Here is a 23770-nt window from a genome sequence, read left to right on the forward strand (position 1 = left end):
TCTCATATGGGAGGGTGCTTATAGGGCTTTCAACCTAAGTTTAGCACATGGATAGCAAGATTTTTAATCACATCTATCATTTCACTTGTGTAGGGAGCTTAACTTCCTTTTTCAGTTCTCTCTATAGATAGGCTTACAGGGTTGTCTCAAGCTCTCAGAGGTTAAGTGACTTGCCCAGGTGAGGTGACACTTGAATCCCGGTCTTCCTAACTCTGAGCCTGCTCTCTATATACTACAACTTTTATAGTTAGCAAGAATAATTAGCTAAAGTAGATCACTCCAAGATGGTGTCCCCCCCCCCATAAAACTGCAATCTAGGTTGGTGTCATTCTGACTTCTATCTTGCTATATTGTCCTAACATCTCTAGCCTTGCCGCTCTACCTCTCCCAACAGGGGACCTAGAATCTCTCCCCACAAAAATGGAGTTTGTCTTAAAAAGATGATTTTAGGGCATTGCTCAGAGTGTAGAAATTGCTAATTATAGGTCCGATTTCTAGTCAATCAGGGAACAAGATATTCCTGACTTCCCCTCCACTTCAGTTGGTGGTGGTGGTATATATGTGCATATTTTCTCCCAAAACAGAGTTTCTTGAGGACTGGGGTTGCTTAATTATTGTCCTCGTATCTCAGTGCCTAGAACATAGTAGCCATGCATTTAAGATTTTTAAGTTTATCTTTAATGTTATTATATTTTTAAGATTATTCTGTAATCAACCTGTGATTCCTTCAGGTGGGTGGGTACCTGTTTTGTGCTTATGGTCTTAGAGAGTTGCCAGTGAGGAAATTAAAAGTGTAAGTGACTTGCCAAAGGTCCTATAACTATTATGTATCAGATGCAGGATTGAATCCAGGTTTCCTTGACTTTTCACGACTGATCTTTATTAAGATTAAACTTTTGAAAATAGGCAGTTCTAAGAAAATCAGCTTATACAACCTGCATAATTTTTATCTTCATTTTAACTGCTTCACATTGAAGAAACATCCCCTCCCATCCTCCATTAATGAATGAATGAGTACAAGTCATTTATTTATTCACAACCTTCTATGAGCTAAACACTTTACTAGGCACTGCTAAATACAAAAGCTAGATCTTCCCTGCCATCAAGAAACTCATATTCTAATGGAGAAGACAGTGCATGGGATTATAGATTTCTAGCTAGAATGGGTCTTAGAGGTCAGCAAGGACAGTCCTCTCATTATACAGACGAAGAAAGTATAGCTCAGTGAGGTGGTTAAGGGTATTCCTCTCGCTCTCCCTCTCTCTCTCTCTCTCTCTCTCTCTCTCTCTCCCTCTCACCCCCCCCACACACACATCTATTAAGTATCTGAGGATTTTAATCCAGTCTTACTGAATCCAAATCTGAATGGTCCTCTCTTCACTTGCTTTTCCTTCTATTGATCCTAGATACTGTGCCTTTGAAGCAATGATAATGATGATGATGATGATGATGATGATGATGATGATGAAGTGACCTTAGTGATTTTTCATTCTGTGATTACATTCATGTTTCCTGGTGCTGAAGTTTTATTTTTCTTTTTCACTTGTAATAATATATCATTCATCTAAACCTTTTTTTCCTTTCTATTAAATTTTATACTTGGCCTAGGGCAGTTACTTTTTTGCCCCACTCACTCACCAAAATTTTAAAATTTACTTTCCAAGGCTATTTTTTTATTATCAAGAAGAAATAATACATATTGATATGGCAATCAACAATCACTTTTTAAGTACTTACTATTTTCCCCAAACTTTTCTAGGTGGTTGGGGTAAGGAAAAAAAAACCAGTGAAACAGTGCTTGTCTTCAATGAGCTTATCTTCTATCAAGGAATATAACATATACATAAATAAGGTAAATGCAAGAAAATCATATAATTAACCCAAGGAAAAATCCCCACAGTCCCTGACATGATAAACTGGACAAGATAGGATTGAGGCACCAGCTCCTCTTCAACTTCCTCTGAGTTTAATTCCTACCTCCAGGAATTTTTCCTTGAAGAGCACCTGTATCCCAGCATATAATCTTTCAAAGCTGGATGCTACAAGAACCAGGATCTCTCTTCCTCCAGGCTCTCACTAACTCTACCTTGCATGCAAGCACTCAGCATTGAGTAACCATTCTCCACTAAAAAGGAGATTCTTGTGCGTTATGCAAATGGACTTGAGCCCTAGGTTACATATATATGAAAGTAGATGTAGAATAAATTCAAGGTAAATTTGGAAGGACAGAGTACTAGCTGCTGACAATTGGGATAGACTTTATGTAGGAGGTATTACTTGTGCAAGAATTTTGAAGGAAACACAGAATTCTGAGAGAAGGGGATATGGCAGTTCATTCCAAGTATGGGGCATTCAGGTCTTCTTGGCTCTAATCACAGCTCTCTATTCACTATAGACTATTTCTTTTGGCACTATTTAAGATGTTTAATTGCTGAGGACTACAATCCCTTGCTTTTTCTAAAACAAAAACAAACCCCTCCCCCCCAAAAAAGTGAGACAAAATTCACAAGATATAGATTCTTATTTCAGCTCCATAATAACCCAGTTTGAATTGGACAAGTGATAAGACCAACCCTCTTTCTGTCAGGAAATCTTCATCTGTGAAAAATGTGAATGGAGATGCCTATTTTACCTTCCTCACAGTACTGGCTTTATAATCATAAGATCATGGATCACAGATTTAAAGCTGAAATGAATTTAAGGGATCTCCTAGCCCAACTCTCAATTTACACCTGAGGGAACAACCCTGAGGAAATGACTTGCCCAAGATCACATAGTGAAACAGTAAAAGTGGGGTTCGTACCCAAATTCCTATGATTCCAAATAAACCACTATCTCCACTCTTTTTCACTTGAATTTTTTATATCCTTGATTCAGTTCATGCAATATTTATCAATGCCTACTGGGCCAAGAACATTACAGTAGGCACTATGCTAATATTATGTGTGAGAAATGTCTATTTCCAAACTCATTATCTAAGAGTTGGTTTACATTGATTGGAATCTAAGACCATTTGTGAATTTCTGGTTAAATATGAAACCCAATTATTTTTAGCAACATCTGATTTGTCTAAGAGAGTTGATGACTCTGTTTTTTCTATACCAAATTAATAAACCTTTTTATGTTTAAACTTTAAAATATGCTGAAGAATTTTAAAACTATTTTTAGATCACAATATAGTCAGAAATGCGTGTCTAAGTATGCCAGCACTTTGTCTATTTTTTCAGGAGTAATGAATCGTTAAATTCATGAACAATTTCATGGCTGGCTAATTATGGAAAGAAAATCTAGAAAGTTATTTGACTCTAGGTCTGAGCCATAGTTGAACTTCTTCTATGTTCTACTTTCCTTGGTCTAAATTTTTTTCTTGCTTAGTAAGGTATGTGTTTACCAAAATATAGCATTCTTCAAAGGCTGATAGGTTGACTTCTAGTGTTCTTTTTCACTGACTATTCTACACTTTAGGTAGAACATGGTAGCTAATAAACATATTGCTGCTTCTTCATTTCCAAGGGTAGTGATATATTTGGGGAGTGGAAGGTTATTTCTAGGATGAGAACCCATTCTAGGAAAGATCCCTCAGGCTAGTTGCAAATGGATCTTATATTTTATGAAATCTTGACAGATGAGCTCTAGGTTAGGTTTTCTTTGACAGGTCTAAAGAGATCAAAAACTAACAGTGATAGTTAGCAAATATAATATCCTTTGTGGTTACACTCAAGCCATTGCCCTATGGCAATCACTGTTGTTCAAGAAAGCCATTTAGCATTTATGGGTGTGTGTGTGTGTGTGTGTGTGTGTGCGCGTTGATATAGCATATCAACACTCAGACCTAAGACGTCTGCTTTCTTTAGATATTTACTTGGTCACCCATGAATCATGGGTAAAGTGACCAAGAAAAGGTCTTCCAGAATTGAAATGTTGGCTTTCTGTCAAGCACATCAAGATTAAAGTGTCATTAGCCTGAACTCAAATCTTGTGAGAATGCACAGTTAATGAGAAATTTTGGCATATACCTTAGTATTTTCTAAATGACAGGCTGATCTGAAATGGGTATATCCCATGTGTAGCATCTGTCCATTTGCAGGTTAAGTTCAGAATCATTTGGCTCATTAAATCTAATTCAAGTCAAAGAGCATAAATGAATCCCTGATGAAATGAGTATCCTCCTGCTTTTTAAAGTGACCTAAGCAAGATTCTTAAAACCTGAAAGTTCCTACTAATAGATTCATTGCTTTGTCTCTTTCTTTCCTCCAAGGGAAAAGTGGTCTTCCTCTCCACCAATCGCTGTCCTTGACCTCTTGATGCTTTTAATCAGATCCTACCTTATTTATATTGATTTTAATAGTTTATTTGTGTGCCTGGTATATAAGATTGTAAATTCCTTAAGAACTTGACCATGGTCTTTTCTTTCTCATTCAATTCTGCCACATTTACTAAGAGCCTACCTTGTTCCAAGCTCTATGCTAGGCATTGGAGGTATTAAAAAAAAAAAAAGACAAAACCCAACAATAATGCTATCAAGGAGGTTATATTCTACTAGCACTAGGAGAAATAATGTCATTCATACAGATAAGCATATTCTAGGTATATTCAAAGTAATTTCAGCAGGAATAGAGCGCTAATAAGATGGGAATGTGGGTAGAGAACTGCAAAGGTCTAATATAAAAAATGGGACTTAGACTGTGCTCTGAAGGAATTTTATGATTTTATTTCTACAAATAAAGAGGGGGTAACTCCAGAGTTTACCAGATTTGTATCTAGAAAATAATAAATAATAATAACTGAAAGAGTGCTTTGTTTCTTATTGTGAATTTAACAAAAATCAGCAAAAAACAAACATTGCCATATACAAAGGAGGCAAAAGAGATAATTGTATATGAATTTCCATTGCATAGGATTTATTAAAAGTATATATTAAATTTAGGAAGTTAGTAACAAAATTATCCTTTATGTTTCTGTCCTCTCATGAACTTCTTTTTGCTTATTTCTGTATTTAAAAAATATTTTATTGATCTTTTCCTTCTTTTTTTTTCTTCTCTGTTATTTCTCACTAATGCCTCCCAATTATTACATTTTCCTGATCAAACCTGCTAGAGTGACAATAGAGGATAGTGACAATAGTTCCACAACTTTCTTTAGTATCTGTTACCTACAAGATACTGTGCTGGCTTGTCTCTACTGTAAGTAAAGGGAAACACTTAGTAAAGAAACTTCAGCTCTGCTGACTTTTGGGGACACTTCATTTTGTCAAACTCCACAGTACCCACAAACTATATTAGACTAATAGGGATCCACCAATTATGTTGAGGAAGCAATGTGTAGGATTTGGGTTGAAAAAGATGCTAAGGGAAAGGAGAAATTAGTGATGCCCCACCCCCAAAAAAACTCAACCCCCCCCCCCCAAAAAAGGATAATCTACTAGGTAAAAATACCTTAGCCTGCAGCGGCAATGGCCATTGACTCTTACAAGCTGGAAATTAACAGTTCCTAAATACTCACGAAGAGTAACTCACGTAGAGGAAGCATAGCTGAATATCCCCAATTAAATGGTATTTATGTAGCAATTCCTATTTCTTAAGTGCTTTGTAGTCTATATTCATTATTTAACAATTTAAAATAAATTTATAAAATCACTAATAATTTTGTTAAATGTACCACTTCTCTTTGACAATGTGCAACTAATAAAATGTGGAAAATGAGTAACATTTAAAACATCATATAATACAGAGTGTAAAATGATGCAATTAATAAAAACAAATCAATAAAAACACCCTGTCTCTTTTATAAGCTATAAAGTTCTGCATAGAGAAGGGATTTCACATTAAAAGTGAGACTGTTTTGCTAAAGAATCTCAAGCAAAAATGAATACTTACATTATTTGATGGAAAGTACCTGAAGAACCCCTCCCCCATAGGCTTCATCTAAAACTACTTCCTGAAGTGGAAACGACTGTTGTTGCCTTTTGATTTCAGTAGAGTGCAAACTCCCCCAGGCTCTAGGAAATTGGGAGGAGATTGAACACAGACTTAATTGCAAAGACTATAGGCCTGCTACCCAAGGACCATAACCAAAGATCATAACCATTTGACTATTTGGTCTCTTTCTGTGTCTGTGTGACTCTCTGCCACTATGCCTGTATCTGTGTCTGAGTCTCTGTCTTTGCTCTCTGTTTCCATTTGTCTGTCTTTCCCCCTTATCCTATCACTTATCTTGCTCTGCCAAGTTTGATTATTTCCCCCATCTGTCTTTGTTCATACTCACCTGCTGCTGCTAAACTATGGTGGAGAAAATCATGAAGCTGTGACAACTTGATCCATTACAAATCTATGTTATATAATCTGACCTAGGCCCTCACTGAGACGAGGTATGTTTTTTACACCTCCGTAATCAATTCGCTAAACCACTTACTATAGAGGTTTTTTCCAAAACTTTTCGTCTATGCTCAAACCTTTCATGGATCCTCTTCATCCATGTCAGTTTAGAACAAATTGTGGTACATGGATGTGAAAAAACATTACTGTGCTTTCAGAAACTGTAAGAGTGATGAATACCAAGAAACATGAGAAGACTGGTATGAACTGATGCAAAGTGAAGTAAATAAACAGAGCCAAGAAAACAATATACAATGATTCTGTGTAGAGAAGGAACAATGTGAATGGAACAACCACCACAACACGATTAAAAGCGAATGTGGTAAAGTTATGAAGTACAGACAGTCCCAAAGAAGAAATATGAGAAGACACCTGCCTATTCTTTTTTTACAGAGGGTTGTGGGAGTCAGGCCATAAGTATAGAACGCCTCATATAATGTTATTTTTTCCCATTTTTATTTATGGTTTTGAAAATTTTTCTCTTCATCTTTTTTTTTTCTTTTAGACTCAAACACCAGGACTCAAATACAGAATAAAGAAAAGAAACACATATCATAAACTTAAATATTGAAACTTAAATATAAAGTAAGAAAAAAAAACATGTCATGTGCATAGCAGAACATGAGAGGGTTCAAATTATATAGCGATAAATTTTCATTTCAAGAAAGCCTGTATGATAAATACTACACTTTGTGTTGAGAGCCGTCCATCTTTTCTTTGCTTTCTTTTAAGTTGTCTTTTGTTCTCTGCTGTGCGCTTTTTACTTTGTTCTCCCCCCCCACCCTTGAAGGCTACAATTAAGCGCGGATATATTTATATATACATATTATATATATATATATATACACATATATACACATATTACATATATACATATTGTATATATACATATATACATATATACATATGAACATATATATACATATACTCTCCATAACAAATTCTACTCCTGATCTTTGCTTTTATTTCCTATCCCTCCTGATTCCTCTACTTTACTTCTACCCACTACCCTTCCCTCTTATTACTTAGCCTACCCACCCCAGGATCCCTTCCCTATCCTCCCATTCCCATAGATTTAAACACCCTTCTGTGACCCCCTATAACCTATTTCCTCACCCTCTCTTCTAGAGATCCCTCCTTTATCATCTCCCCCCTGCCCATCCCTTACTATTTTATTTCTTTTGAATTTAGAAGACTTTTACACTCTTCTAGATATATATGTGTGTGTGTGTATGTAGATATATGTATGTGTATGTAAGTATGTATGTATGTATGTATTGTTCCCTCTTAAACACATTCCCTGTGAAAGTAGGTTACCAAAACTACCAGCCTTCCTCACCCATCTAATTCCTCTGAGTTGATTCTTTCTCTTCCACCTCATTTGTATAAAATAATTACTTTTTTTAGCTGTTCCTAAATGGTTTGTAAAGTCATATCATACTCAAGTCTACCCCTATCTTTCTTATAAATTACACAATTACTAATGTTAGTCTTAGACATACATTTTACATATATAAAAAGTAAATGGTCTGTCCTTATTGAATCCCTTGTAATCAGTCTTTGGTATGTACCTTATGTTTCTTTTGGCTCTTGTGTGTCAAATCTTCTATTAAGTTCATTTTTTTTTGAAACAAAGTCCTTAAAGGCTGACAGTTGATCAAATGTCCATTCTTTATTTCATTCAGGATTATACTTAATCTTGCTGAGTATGATATTTTCGGCTGGAATCTCAGTTCTTTTGCTCTTCAATATATAGTGTTCCAAGACCTGTGGTCCTTTAGCATCTCCACTGCTCAATTTTGTGTGATTCTAATTATGGCACCATCATATTTAAATTTTTTTCTTGTTGCTCTTCATATTTTATGCTTGAGATGAGGATTTTGGAATTTGACTATGATATTCGTATGAGTTTTCCTCATAGGATCTCTTTCAAGTGATAATCGATGGATTATTTTCTATTTTTACTTTCCCCTTGTACTAATACTTCAGGACAATTTTCTTCAATTATTTATTATATTATTGTATCAAAATTCTTTTTTTGATCATAGCTTTCAGGTAGTCTGATTATTCTTATGGTTTCTCTTCTTGATCTGTTTTCCAGATCAGTTGTTTTTCTTATAAAAATGCTTCACTTTCTCTTCTATGTTTTCATTCTTCATATTTTGTTTAATTATTTCTTGATCTCCGCAGGCTTCACCTTGCTCAACTCTGATTTTCATGGTGTCATTTTCTTCCGTAAGACTCTTTATCTCCTTTTCTAATTGGTTGACTTTCTTTTCATAATCTTGTTTTTCTTGGATTATTCTTTTTTTCCCCCTTAGGTTTTCCTCCATCTCTCTCATTTGATTTTTAAAGTCTTTTTTTTAAGTTCTTCTATGAATTCTTTTTGGGTAAGTGACCATTTAACATTACTCTTTGGACTAGAAGAAGGTTTCTTTGCTTCCATATCCTCCTCTGATGATGAACCCTGGTCTTCTCTATTCCCATAATAACTTTCTATGGTTGGATTCTTTCTCCTTTGCCTGTGCATTTTTTTTTGTAGTAATAGCTTAATTTTTGTAATCCACTCTAGTCCTGGGTTATGGGTGATGGTGCCTCTTGCGCCAGATCTTCAATTCCCCTCTCTAGACTGAAACCAAAGCCAAACCTCCAGCCTCCTGTAAGTGCCCACAGCCAGGGGGCATCCTGCCCCACTGTGCTAGTTCCTTCTGCCCCTCCCCACTTTCCTCAGCATATCTGGGTCTGGTGTTCCTTGTCAGCAGAGGTCCCTCAATCTTTCCCAGTTCAGATGTCCAACTCCCTTCACTATCCTGAGGGTAAAAATTCCTGTGGTAAAAATTCCTCCCAAACCAGCTAACCCCAAGGCTTGCCACTTGTTGTTAAGGAGGACTCTAGCCAGAAGGTGTTTACTCTTCACTGGGACAAATCTCTCCTAGGATTTTTCTTCTGATCTTCCAGGATTGTCCCAGGAGGGCCCCTGTTGTGCCCCCATTCTCATTTATTTTTTGTGGCACTTTATTTTCTCTGAGGTGCTATTTTATCTCTTTTTATGGGGGGAAATCTTGAGAGCTTGGAATTTTCTGACATACTCTGCCATTTTCCCAGAATCCTCTCCCATCTTTTTTTCTTTAAAAAAATTTTTGTTGTATGGGATATCTTTGAGTAAAATGGAGGGGAAAGAAGAAGTTTAAGCTATATAAAATCAAAAGAATAAAATTTGAATGTAAAATATATTTTTTAAATAAGTGAAGGAATAGTGCAGAAAGAGAACAATGAGTTCTTGCTTATCTTAAAATCAGTCAAATTTGGATGTGGATAGTTGAGGCAGGTCTTTGGATTTTTGTGCTGTTAATGATTCAATGGAGCTGACTACCATTGTTGAATATGACATGACAGATTGAGTAATAAGAAACATGGTGAGGCTTGTTGAGCAACCTCCCCAAAACAGTCTGCTTCAGGGTATCTTTAGCAGTCTGTATCATCATTGCAGCCTGATGGTTTGCTAGGGGGTGGTGATGCATGATGGTGACAGCTGGGATAAGCATCCTGTCCAAAAATTCATCCAACTCATCTTGGGTAAACTCAGAACCATTGTCAGAAATAATAGCTGCAACACGATGTTGCCAGTGGGGGTGGGGGTAAAAACTTACTTTGTGGAGCCATTCTTTGAGATGGAAGCAAGGCTACTCTTTTTTTTTAATGGGCAATGGGGAGCAGGACATTCTACCGTATTGGGAAGTTGAAAGTGCAAGCAAAATCAATACAGATTCTTGATGAAAGCTTCATTATTTTCCAGCATGGTTCAACAGAAAATGTGCTGCATTTGGAATTAGGGGATGAAAGTTCAAACCAAGCAAGGTCTGTTACTTACTATGCGATCTTGGACAAATCACTTAGTAGCTTAAAGTAATTTAAAAATCTTTGATTAGATATAAAATGCTTTTATTGCATTTTATACTCCATGACTTTTTCATTGTATCCCAATCAGGAGACTGAATTAGGGGCTTAGACTAAACTAAGTCCTTGTCCAAAACATGGAGAATTATTTTATATCCTGCTTGTGGTTGTTGTTCAGTTGTCTTCTAATCATGTCTGACTATCCATGACCCCATCTGGAGTTTTCATAGCAAAGATACTGGAGAGGTTTGCCTCCTTCTCCAGAGCATTTTGCAGAATAGGAAACTGAGGCAAATAGGGTTAAGTGTCTTGCTCAAGGTCACACAACTAGTAAGTGTCTAAGGTGAGATTTGAACTCATGAAGATGAATCTTCCTGACTCCAGGCCCAGTACTTTATCCATTTTGTCACCTAGCTGCCCTAATTACATATTAGGGTTAGTATTATAAAAACATCACTAAAGAAATTGGAGTACCTATGCAGATCTGTGTATGAGCATGCACATCGACACAAAATAATTGATCCTGTTTTATCTGGCTCTTTGAGGCTGACTTTTCCTGATGGGCATTTATTCCAGGAGTTTTTTTGGTTTTTTCATGTAGTGATACTGAGGTAGGTCCCCCTCCAGCACTTGTATTGCTGCCACCATTTATAGTGAAAACAATCTACAAAGACTAGGCACATCAGTTTGTGTGATGACATTAATGAAATCTTTACTCAAGAGAGAAAAAAGACCAGGTCAGAGAGTTATTCTCTGCCCACCTGTGCTTTCACAGATCACTGAAGAAGAATATTTCACACTGGAGATTCATTAGGTTGGAAGGCTTAGGTCTGAAATGACTTACCATAGACTAGTTTGTTATATTATGCTTAAGCTCTGTTAATTAATGAAGTACACTCTCATTACTAGCTCACTGGGATCATTGCAACATATAAGGTTGGTTAAGATGGAATTGACATGGATTTATATTGAGAAATCTAATTTTTAAAGTTCAAAATTAACATTTTACTTTAGGAGACCAGAATTATGATTACCCAGCTCTGCTTCAATAAAAATGGAAAAACCCCTCTGAAATCATTACGCTTCTCATATAACATTTATGGGTTAGAGGAAAAAAATATCACCATGCAATGATCTCAACAATCTGCATCGATTAAAAAAATATAAAACTCTAGGAAAAAGAGAAAAAAGTATTTCTACTAAAATAAAAATTATCTCATTTTATGCCAGGATACTTTCTATACATAATCTTCTCTATTTTTTTCCTTTGAAGGTATTTTGGAATGTAGTAATACATGCTCAAATTCTCAAGTGAAATCTCATTGATTTAGAAATTAGCTGTAGTAATGAACTCTAACTTATCCACGGTTGTGCATCACATGCAAATCTTGTCTCATGCTTTCACTTAAGTTTTCCATAGTTGGTACATCCAATGTGGCAATACATAAGAGAAAATTCCAGGAAGTCTAGAAAAGACTTTAGTTACTCCTTAGACTTCTTAACTTCAATAATCTCATTGGAGACAGTCATTTAAGCTTTTATTAAAACTGCCGTATATCTCATTATTTCCAGGAAATTGGTAGGGAAAAGAGAGAAATATTTTCCTCTCCGTCCTCCTTTAATGAAGGTTTCAATTAACATAGAGAAATACTTGTTTTGGAGACAGGCACTGAATAAGCTTAGAAAGATGAAGGGAAAAAAACAGATAATTGTTTTATATTGTACAGGCACGATTTTCATAAGAAAGTAGTACAATACTATATTTCCCTCTGGAGAATATATTTCTGTAAGATTAGAAAGCTGAGATAAATGGAAAGTATAAAGTGATGAAAGAGTGACCAATCAAACTTAAAACTAGTCAATTTATAGAAACAGGCCAGGCTTCACTGAGGTGAAATAGTTTTGAGAGGATGAGGTATGTGAGTTCACAGAGTCACAGAATTTTTGCACTGGAAAGGAACTTCAAGGCCACCTAGTTTGACCTGTTGCTGACCAAGAATCCCCTCTGTTATATCTCAGACTAGTGGCCCTTGACTTCAACTGAAGATGAGCAGGGAAGGAGAATCTACTTCCTGAGGCAGATCATAGCTCTTTGGGACACTTCTTACTTCAAGCCTACATATGATTCTTTGCAACCTTCTCTTTCTGGCCTTAGTAAAAGGCACACGAAGCCAAGCATATCTCCTCCTGCTATAGCATCTTAGATTATTAAACAAAGAATCAACACAACAGACTAATATAAGTACCTACTGAACAGAGGGAATTGGATTAGATTCTGGAGGAGACACACAATTTTGGTAATGCATAACTTCTATATTATGGAGTTTAGAGATGGCTAGAGAGATAAAATACACACACACACACACACACACACACACACACACACACACAATCCCTGATTCTGTTGTTCTTCTTCGTCCTTCTTTTTCAAAGAAGACCAGTGACATCAAGGGGTGATGTCATGACTTGTGTGTGAATTAGATTTAAGTGAGGCAGTAAACAAAGTCGTCAACCTCATTCTTTCTTCTAGAATCATTGAAGTCCAGAGGCAAAACAAAAGTCAAGACCACTGGTGATGGCCAGGACACAGTAGATGACCTTGGAGTCACTGATGTCTGATCAAGCTCTAAGTGTTCCACATTGCCTGCTTCAGCCACCTTCAAGGACATTGGGACAAATTGTTCTCATCTGCCCATTTTGCCAGGAGAGGTCTTCATGTGCTTGGGGTAGACATCCCTCCTAACTCACCAATGGGTTTCTGGCCTGTTAATTACCCTCAACCTGGTTTAGCCCATCTGCCTAGATGTCTTTACTGGGTATGCCACAGCATCTTGGAGCCTCAGCAGAGAGTAGACAGGTAGACATCAAAGGTGGATGAGCAGACCTGAAAATGGCACGCAAGTTTTCACACCAAAGGAGCTAGTGCTCCCTGAATGTCCCATATACCCCTCTGATTCTGCCTCCACAAAATGTGCTACATCAGAGCCCTTCTCTGTACTCATAGTTATCTCATGAGTCTGAGTTCTCATTATTGGCCGAAATTATTGTAGCAGCCTCCTCATGGATCTTCATGCCTCAAGGCTCTTTACCAATCCGGTCCATCTTCACTGCTGCCAAAATAATTTTCCTTAGGCACACAACTCACTCCACCACTCAATCTACTCCAATAACTTCCTATTGCTTCTGGAATCAAGTATGAACTCTATTATTGAGGTTTTAAAGCCCTACACAACATTACCCCAGTTTATTTTTTTTCCAGAATCAATCGGCATAACTCCTTCTTCACATAGTCTTCAGGTTATCTGAACTGATCTTCTCTCTGTTTTTCAAAAGTTACATTCCATCACCAGTCTTTGTATCTTTACATTGGTCATCTCAGGGCAACTAGGTGACATGGTGGAGAGAGTGGTGGGCCTGGAATCAGGAAGACCTGAGTTCAAATCCAGCCTCAGACAATTACTAGTTGTGTGACCCTGGGTAAGTCACTTAACTGTTTGCCTCAATTTCCTCATCTGTAAAATGAGCTGGAAGAGGAAATGTTAAACCACTCCGGTAACTTTGCCACGAAAACCCCAAAAAGGGTCACAAAGAGTTGGACATGATTAAAAATCAACTAAACAGTAACTAAAGATAAGAAAAGAAGTTAAGTTCCTCGAGGGCAAGGAATGTTTCTTCCTTTTTCTTTGCACTTCCAGTGCTTAGCACAGGGTTTGGCACACAGTAAGTGATTAATAAATGCTTGTTGACTGAATGATAACCTTGAAAGTGAATGGAATGGATTAACTCATAAAAAGGTGAGAGGTGGCAGAAGAATTAGAAAATCAAATCTACCAATATGTTATTTATAAGAAAGAATTGAAACCTAAAGATTCACACAGAGGTAAAAAGAAACACTAGAATGGAATTTATTGTGCCACCAGGGAATAAAAAATAAAAAGCAGAGGTTATGATCATGATGTCAAACAAGGCAGTAGTAAAAATAGACACAGTCAGAAAAGATAAGCAGTAAACCTACATTATGCTTATAGGTGCCATGGATGCCCCCAAGGCAATAAGGTGGTGCAGTGGCTATGAGTCCTGTATAATATTCCTCCAAGTCTTCCATTAGATCCACCATGGAGGCCTACCTAAAGATCTTCTTCTCAGTGTTTTTAGATTTAGTTGGTATATCTATAGCCCTCAAATTATCCTCTTGTTGTTATCACATCTTGCCACATGGTACCAAGATACTAAGCCATTTCCTAGGAATGCAGATTGCTATGTTTCTCCTCTGTCCCCAAACCCCATTGAAACGGAGGTTCAACCTATTCAGCAAACATAAATAGATAGGCAAAGCTTTTGTGCGAGATGCTCAAGATCTTGAGATTTACATTCTTTGAGAAATAACTGATCATTAAATAATTTCTGTCCTTAATATATGTACATATTGTAAAATTTCATCCATTTTGATATATATCTTTAAAAAATACTTTCAAGTAGTTTTGACACAGAACTGAAAATCAACTGACTGGTTTCTCTGGAAAGTCTGAGAAAGTGCTTTACTCTCCATCATAATTCATATTTTAATGTTTGCAAATGGAAAATAATGATTGGAGTAAATGGAAGGTGTGTCCAGGAAATAAAATGTGTTCTCTTCTAATTCTGCTGAGAACATATGAGTATGTGTGAATTTTCCCATAAATCATAGCTTTAAAGTGATTCAGACTGATGGATTCATATCAGATTGATGAACTGTATATAGGTAATAGGATAAGTTATAAAAACATCAGACCCATAAAAATTAATAGCCTGAAAAATGACTCTGTCCTTCCTCCATTTATCAGTAATATAAAGAGTATGCATATCTTGGCAGTGAGCATCAGTACTCAGCAATGGAGGCCAAGGAGTTACATTTATAGTTTGATTTTATACTACTTGAAATTACCTAATGTCTTTCATGCCCAGCCTGATTTCTTCTGGGCTTCAAGCCCATGCTAATTTATAGCATTTTCTAATTTATCAATTAGAATCAACCTCAATGGAATCCAACAAATATTCATAGAACTCTCACTAAGAATTCAGCCCTGCATTAAGTTACGCTCATTCATACTAGTCATGCTTAGAGAGACATCTTTAAAGCGTCCATTTCTCTAGGGTTCTTTCCAGTTCTATGATTCATTCCATGATTTAGTTTTCCGTATAGTTGGTCTGCCCTCTCTTTGTCTCTTTCTTTTTCTTTGTGTCTCTTTGTGCTTTGCACAGTGCCTAGCACATGTTGTTTAGTTGTGTCCAACTCTTCATGACCCCATTTTATCTTTTCTTGGCAAAAATACTGGACCGGTTTGCCTTTCCTTCTGCAGCTCGTTTTACATATGAAGAAACCTAGGCAAACAGGTTTAAGTGACTTGCCCAGGTTCACATAGTAAGTGTCTGAAGTCAAATTTGAACTTGGGAAAATGTCTTCCTGATTCCAGGCCCAAGGCTCTGTACACTATGGCACCACCTAGCTGCTAGCATATGTTAGGTGCTTAATATACTCTTACTAACTCTCTCTGCCTGTCTCTGTCTCTGTCTCTCTCATCTAGAAAACAAGCCAGAAACCATAATGTTTTTCTTGTGCTGTTGTTTTTCCACCTTGGATCTTGTTAGGTCAGATTCCATTTAATTTCACAAATATTTATTAAGTTCTTCCTATGTGCCATGTACAGTGTTAAGTTTTGGGAATACGAAAAAGGCAAAAGCAAAAAGCTCTGCCCTTCAGGAGCTTACTATCTAATGGGTAAAACAGAATGTAAACAAAAGTACAAAGCAAGCTCTATACAAGACAAGTAGGACATAATTAACAGAGGGAAGGCACTGGAATTAGGAGGGTTTAGGAAAGGCTTTCTATAAGAGGTAGGACTTAGTTGAGACTTAAAAGAAGCCTGGGAGATCAGTAGTGGGAGTGGAGGGAGGAGAGGGATGCAGGAATGAGAGACAGCCAGAGAGAATGCCTGTAACCAAGAGATGAGAGTCTTGTTGGTGGGAGAGAAAGAAGGCTAATGTCCCTGGATGGAAGAAGACCTGTAAAAGTGATATCAGTGTGTGTTATGAAAGATCTGTTCTTATCTGCCTCTGGGAAATAAAATGGAAAATAAGAGCCCCGCAAATTGTGGAAATAATGAAAACAATGTTAGTTGCTTTGAGTCTTGGCATATTATAATATTTCTATTTAATTGTTAGACACTACAATAAAAAATGCATTTGTGTAAGAATGGCTCAATTATTTTTTTAAATGTATGAATCTGCATTTCCTAATTGTAATTTCTTTCCCATTGTCTCTTGCCAGATACCTGCACATCCTTTAAAGAAGAGCATAAAAGTTTCCTGTCTAGCAGGCTTTGTTCCTAGAGTGTAATGACCTTACCCTTTCTGCATATATCTAATGTATTTTTGTAACTTTGAGCATTGTGTACATTTTATCATATTGCTAGATTGTGAATTCCATGAATGCAACAACTGTATCTTATTTCAATCTTATATACTCTTCAAACCTTTCCCCTTCCCTATACTGAGAATAGTGTGCTTTGTATACAGTTAGTCCTTAATAAATGTTAGATAAATGAATAAAATGCCTTAATACCAATTATGGTCTTATTTAAAAATGTAGTTGTTTAATTTTTAGATGTAAATCTGACCTCCTTTAAAAGTTTTTATTTCTCGGCAGGAGAAACATGGCAAATCCAGTCTTTTACAATCTGCATCTTAAATTAAGGCAGAAGATACAACTGTGATTTTTTTTTTCTTGCAGCGATTGTCCAACGGCTCCATAGATTCAACAGATGATACCAGCCAAGTGATGGAGCTACAAGAATTACTTGAAAAGCAAAACTATGAAATGGTCCAAATGAAAGAGCGTTTAGCAGCCCTTTCCTCTCGGGTGGGAGAAGTGGAGCAGGAAGCAGAGACTGCCAGAAAGGACCTCATTAAAACAGAGGAAATGAATACCAAATATCAAAGAGACATTAGAGAGGTAAGCAGTTCCTAATGAATATTATTACCATCACATCATTCCTCACATTCTTTCTCCAAAGATTATCATTTGGTATGAATTATACCAGTCACAGATGCAACTTTACCTGGAAGATAAAGATTTAGGCTTGCAATTAGGAAGACCTGAGTTCAAATCTAGCCCTTGCAATTTACTGTGTGACCCTAGGTAAGTCATGGCTACCTCTGTGGCTTCCCCCTCCTACTCTTCAAGGTCCTATATCCCTCATAGTTTCTCCTTTCTCCCTTCAGTCAAAATTTTCTCTCAGAAAAGAATTCAGAGAAAGGAGTATATACTAGTCATGTTAAACATACCAGCCAATGGCCCCAAGTAGACCACAAAACTCCCTTGTGCTGCCAGAACCAGATTATAAAGTAATCAAGAAATGATTAACAATATAAATAAAAATACAATAAAATATATGTAATGTTAATTTGTGTTTCCCTTAGTCACTATGCACCCACAAGGATCCATTTTTATTTGCGTTTAATAACACTGGTATATATTACCTTGTGAATTTCAGTCATTGTATTCTTGTTCCCAAGGTCACAGATATTTGCATTTTATGTGGCATTTCTAAATATGGAATGAAAGTATGTCTGTATCATCTGTTAAAGACGTCTTTAGTGTGGGAGAGAAGGCATATAAAATATTTAGGGGAGCAGGGAAGCTTTCCATTTGCTCTCAACCCCACTTTTTTCCAAGAGCTGTTATATTTGTCTTTGAACATCAATAATAATAATAGTAATAACAACAATGATAATAATAGTAAGTCAATTCTGTTGTGGTAGGTAGAGATCTGGCCTCCAAATTTGAGAAACATGGGTTCAAGTCTTCCCTCTGACTCAAAGTGGCTGAGGGACCCTGCCAATTCACTTCATCACTCTGAGAAAGTAAGTTGCAGATGCTCTCAATCAGTAGAGAAAGTAAGATCTGCAAATGGGTGAAATCATAGATTCTTTCTAAAATAAATAAACCACAGAATCAGATGGTAATAATAATAATAAAATAGTTTTCTTCAACTAAAAGTATCTACCTATGTAATAATCTATGGAACAGTAAATATAAAATAGTGAAGAACAGGATAGTAACTTGGCTTGGGATGGTTTCTATCTGAACCCCACTGAAAGAGATGAGAATGAGATAATATAAATACTGATAATAATGGTAATATTGATATCATCCCTGTTGTCATCTGCTACTGAGAATGTACCCAGAATGATTTCTGTGAGTTCACAGAAAATGAACTTTCATCCTATTTTTATTAAGCTACCAAAAAAAAAAAAACCTGCTTTTTTTATCCACCTTTGGGAAGTACATCCAGTGCAAAAAATAGCAGGAGAGTGACCCAGGAACATTTCTTTCTGAACCCCATAAAATTGAGAATGAGATGAAGATGAGGATGATGACAGTTACATAATGCCTGCCAGTTTATAATATGCTTAACACACATCCTCTCGTTTGAGCGTCTCACAGGCCTCTAATGATATTTTTATCATCCCCATTTTAAGGATGAGTACAGAGTCTCAGAGAGGTTAAATGACTTGTCTTTGTTCACACAGCTAGAGAGGAGCAAAGGTGAAATCAAAATGTTCTTACTGACTCTATCCAGTCCTCTGCATGACTGTCTTTTCTTTTGAAATTTATTTCTGAGCTTCTGTGAATTTTTTTCAGCACAGATATCTTTCTTGCATATCTAATCACCATAGTCAGCAAACTTCAATATGCATCTCCAGATAATCTAAATTATAATTGCATATGCAGGCACAGCTGCCTGCTGTCACTCGTATAGGATTGACTCATTCCTATTTTCAAGTCTCTATACCTAAAATCACCTCCTTTTCCCTCCCTAACAAAATGTGTTCCTTCCTTTTTTAGTAAAATCTTAATAAAAATTCTCCTGTTCTATAAAGTCTTTAGAGCTTAACTCCATCTGTCTCCTTTCACTCAATTTATAGCTAATCCTTGTGCTTTTCATAGATGTTGGTCACTAACCTAACAGGCTTTTAGAGCAGGGAGATCCTAGGAAAAATTCTTTTTTTTTTTTTAAATTTCTGCTTACAAAATTGCAACACATCATGGACCATCATTACATTTTTAATTGACTGGATAAATAAGTAAACTATGGGGGAAATTACTAGGTGCCTGATAGCACAGGCAAAAGACAGAGGCTAAGAGAAAAAGGAGGCAGTGGGTGGCACACTGGATAGAGCTCCAGGCCTGGAATCACAAAGACCTGAGTTCAGATGCGGCCTCAGACACGTACTAGCTGTGGGACCCTGGGCAAGTCACTTACCCTTGTTTGCCTCAGTTTCCTCATCTGTAAAGTAAGCTGGAGAAGGAAATGACAAATCTATACAATACTTTGCCAAGAAAACCCCAAATGGGGTCACAAGGAGTTGGACACCAACTGAAATGACTGAAAAAAAAAGAGAAAATGGGAGCTTAGTGGGTATGGAAATGCTGCTGAATGTTCATAATCATTGTGCATATAAGGAGGCTTATGACACTTCTCCTTACGTTCATTAAAAAAATCTCAGAGTGACCACCCTGCCCTCCACAGCCTGATGGCCAGGTCTGTTACTTCTCCCCTTTTCCAGAGCTCTTCTGGGGAGGTACGAATGTCCAGGCTCTCTGTCATGGGCTCCAGCCTACACTGAAGGTTTTCCTCCAATTATAGGAGGATCTCCTACACCCTGATTCCATTGATTATTATAGTCTCTCCATCTTTGAAGACCGCAATTCAGTCTAATTTTCCCTCTCTTTCAAAACTTTGTGTCCTCATTCTTTTCATCTCTGTCATATATCTTCAATTTTTTTTGATCAATCAATATTTATTTAAAAAATTGTTCTGTGCTAGGCAGTGGAGAAATAAACATAGAAATTAAACAACCCTCACCCTTCAAGGAATTTACATTGTATCCAAAGAGACAATATATAATTTTATATTATGTATATGTGTGTATGTGCTTTTTCAGCTGTTCTGTCACTTTTCAATAATATCCAACTCTTTGTGGCCCCATTTGGGGTTTTCTTCAAAAATACTAGAGTGGTTTGCCGATTCTGAGGCCAACAGGATTAGGCCAACTTGTCTTGGGTTATAGGCTATAAATATCTGAGGCTGGATTTGAACTCATGAACATGAGTCTTCTTGATTCCATACATCTGCATATATACACTTATGCATTTGTAAGTGTGTACAAAATGAAAAGCACATAAATATATGGTAAATTATGGGGAGTGATGGAAGATGGTACTAACTAGAGAGTTCAGGAAAGATTTAATGAATCCCAGTGCATGCTTGGTACATGGCAGGTGTTTATTAAAGGCTTGTTTAGTCATTGATTGATCTAGAAAGTGGCCTTTTGTTGAGCTTCGGAAGAAACCAGGAATCCTTGCTTCCCTGTCAATATGGTCTGGTTTCTTCTATTAAAAAGCATAAGGAAATCTCTTAGCTGTACTATTCTTTCAAGCTATCATTCTATATCTCACTTTATGTTAGAGTAAGAACTCTACACCCCTCACCTTAGTTTCCTCAGCATCACCCATAATCACTATCCCCTGCAACCTGGCTTCCACTCTGCTCAAACTCTCTGCCATGTTACCAATGACTGGCATTTTTTTGGGGGGGGGGTTAAGTGGCTTGCCCAGGGTCATACAACTAGTAAGTATCTGAAGCTGGATTTGAACTCAGGTCCCCCTGACTCGAGGACCAGTGCTCTATCCACTGTACCACCTAGCTGCCCTTTATGACTGGTATCTTAATGGTCAAATCCGGTGCTCTTGTCCACATCCTACTTGACCTCTGCAACCTTTGTTTGACATTGTTGATGGTCCCTCTCTTTCTTCATGTTGTCTTCCGACATGGCTTCCATGACATTGACTTACACGGTTCTCTTCATAGTTATTCTAATTACTTCTACCTTGCCTCCATCAGTCGATTCTTTTCCTTCTTGCCATTCTCCATTCCACATTCCCAAGGAGCCTTTCTGTAAGTTTTTATCAATGGGGCTTTTTATTGTCTTAGTCTTAGCAATTTTAGACTTCTAGTGGTTTCAACCATCACATCTATGCTAAGAACTTCCAAATCTGTATCGCAAACCTAATTTGTTGAACTCTGGACTGATATTTTCATTCATGCACAGAACACCTCTACTTAGATGGCCTTCCAGCCCTTGAAACTGAACATGGGCAAAAGTCAAGGTATCTTCCCCCCTCCCCCAATGCGATTCCCAATGGCTCTTGTATCTGCCCTCCTTTCTCCATTCCTATTTCTGCTTCTCTAATTTAGACACTCATTAGTCTCCATGTGGAGAATTGCACAATTAACTTCCCACCTAGTCCCTCTTCATTTAGGTTAACTCCAATATGTATTTATTACACAAAACTGCTAAATTATTCATCCTAATCAACAGAAGTGGTCACACGACTCCAATCAACCAATCTATAAGCATTTATTAAAGCACCTTCTGTGTGCCAGGCACTGTGCTGGGACTAAGAGCTAAAATGACAAAGAAGGAAACCAGGAGCTTAAATTCTGATGGAGGAGCCAAGAATATGCTTAAGTATTTATAGAATAAGTTTCCACATCATCAATATTAGCTAGCTTGAAAGGCAGGATGCTTGTTCTTAGAAGAATTCAAAAGGGATTCACGTCAAAGGTGGCACTTGGGCTATAGCTGTATCTTGAAGAAAAGGTGAAAGTAAAGCTGATAGGCCATCTGTGGCTCCCAACTGCCAATGGAGAATTTTTCAAACACCATAGCTTACTGTTCCGGATTATCTACAGCAGCATTTCTTAAACTGTGGGTCGTGACCGCAAATGGAGTTGTGAAAAATTTGGTTTCTGAACATGCAACAACCAAAAATTAATCAAAATCAAAAATCAAATGCATAATGAATCTGAGGTGACTCTGGCAGCACTTGCTCGTGTCGCATCAGGAAACTTCACTGTAGCCTTGGTTCTGAACACAAAGCATGCGCACTTTGCACTGCACATGCCCACAGAGCATGCAACATAAACTAATGCTGCCAAAATGCAAAAAAAAGGGGGTTGCAAGTAGAAAAAGTTTAAGAAGCCCTGATCTACAGTATCATTTCAAATTGGTTTTCCAGCTTTATTTCGTACTCCTCCTCCTCACTCCAACCTCATATTCCATATGCTCCAACCAAACTAATCTAATTGACATTCCTCAAACATATTCTAAGTATTTGTCTCTATACCTTTAGTCATAGTTTTCCCTAAATGTCCTCCCTTGACATCTCTGCCATTCGAAATCCTTCTCTTCCATCATGACTAAGATCAAATAACTTCCCTTTAAAGCCTGCAAATAAGAAATACCTTGTAAATCCCTTCCTGTGCACTCTTACAGAGCTTTGCTTTGATTTCTCAAGCATAACCACACACCCATTTTGTATGCTTCTTTCCATGCAAGTCATCTTCCCCTCCTTAGCGCCTTCCCCCAATAAATTTGTAAACAACTTGTGGACGAGGATTATGTCACAAAATCATAGATTTTTCAACTGACAAAATCTAGTCAAACCCAAGAATTTTAAAGGTCAGACTGAGGGCTAGATTGTCTGTAACTGGCCCAAGGTCAGCTAGGGAATGGCAGAGCTCAAATTTGAACACAGGTTTCTGCAGCAATTGTAACATACTTTCCACTAAATGATGTGACCTTCATTGTTGTATGCCCCGGAGAGGTGAACATGTGCCCAGAGTAGGAAATCAATAAACGCTGAATGGAATTAGATTGGATTCCACTTTCTTGAAACTGCAGGTTCAATTTCATTGCAGCAGGTCAGCATTTTAAAAGAAAAACAGTGGAGTAATTTCATTATTACGAGATTCAGAGCATGAGTGTAACAGCCCATAATATAATTGAACCTCTCCACTCCTTCCTTCTCTTTTTCGAGGTTGCTGCTTTCAGTGAATAGTTATAGCTTCCTATTTTAGCTCTTCCAAATGACACAGAGAGCAGAGCTGTTTCTTTGACTTGTGAATCCATACTTTATTTATAGAAACACAGCCTGCAGTTAAAAACCAATTCCCTCACATGGAACATCGAATCAGAAAGAAAATAGTCAGAAAGGAGCTTGTCTGGCGATTGGCGAGTATAGACAGATTATTTGTTTATGAGCAAGAGGGAGATATCTGGGTCCTTCTGCTAAATTTATTTCTTCAAATCAAATTATGCACACACACATACATGCATATACAACATGTTTATGTAAACATATATGTATTTATATATGCATATGTATGTGCACATATATTTGTATACCTATGCATGTGTGTATTTATATATACACATATGCATGTGTATATATTTATCTATTGTATGTATTGTGTATACGTCTGTGTGTGTGTGTGTGTGTGTGTGTGTGTGTGTGTGTGTACAGAAGCTAGGTGGCATATAAATAGAACATTGGGCCTGGAGTTCAAATACAGCCTCAGACAATTATTAGCTGTGCAATCTTGGGCGAGTCA

General features: G+C 37.1%; 1 protein-coding gene across 4 annotated transcripts in view; it reads left to right on the forward strand.

Moving 5' to 3' along the window:
- PPFIA2 (PTPRF interacting protein alpha 2) overlaps nt 1-23770 on the forward strand; it is a 664632-nt gene that overhangs the window by 504858 nt on the left and 136004 nt on the right. For all 4 annotated transcript variants that reach the window (XM_027842480.1, XM_027842481.1, XM_027842482.1 and 1 more), the window contains one exon: nt 17041-17262. In XM_027842480.1, coding sequence (XP_027698281.1) covers nt 17041-17262 — 222 coding nt within the window. The remainder of the gene's footprint in view (nt 1-17040; nt 17263-23770) is intronic.

The sequence above is a fragment of the Vombatus ursinus genome, unplaced genomic scaffold (genome assembly GCF_900497805.2).
Source record: "Vombatus ursinus unplaced genomic scaffold, bare-nosed wombat genome assembly UNPS02014874.1, whole genome shotgun sequence".
Lineage (NCBI taxonomy): Eukaryota > Metazoa > Chordata > Mammalia > Diprotodontia > Vombatidae > Vombatus > Vombatus ursinus.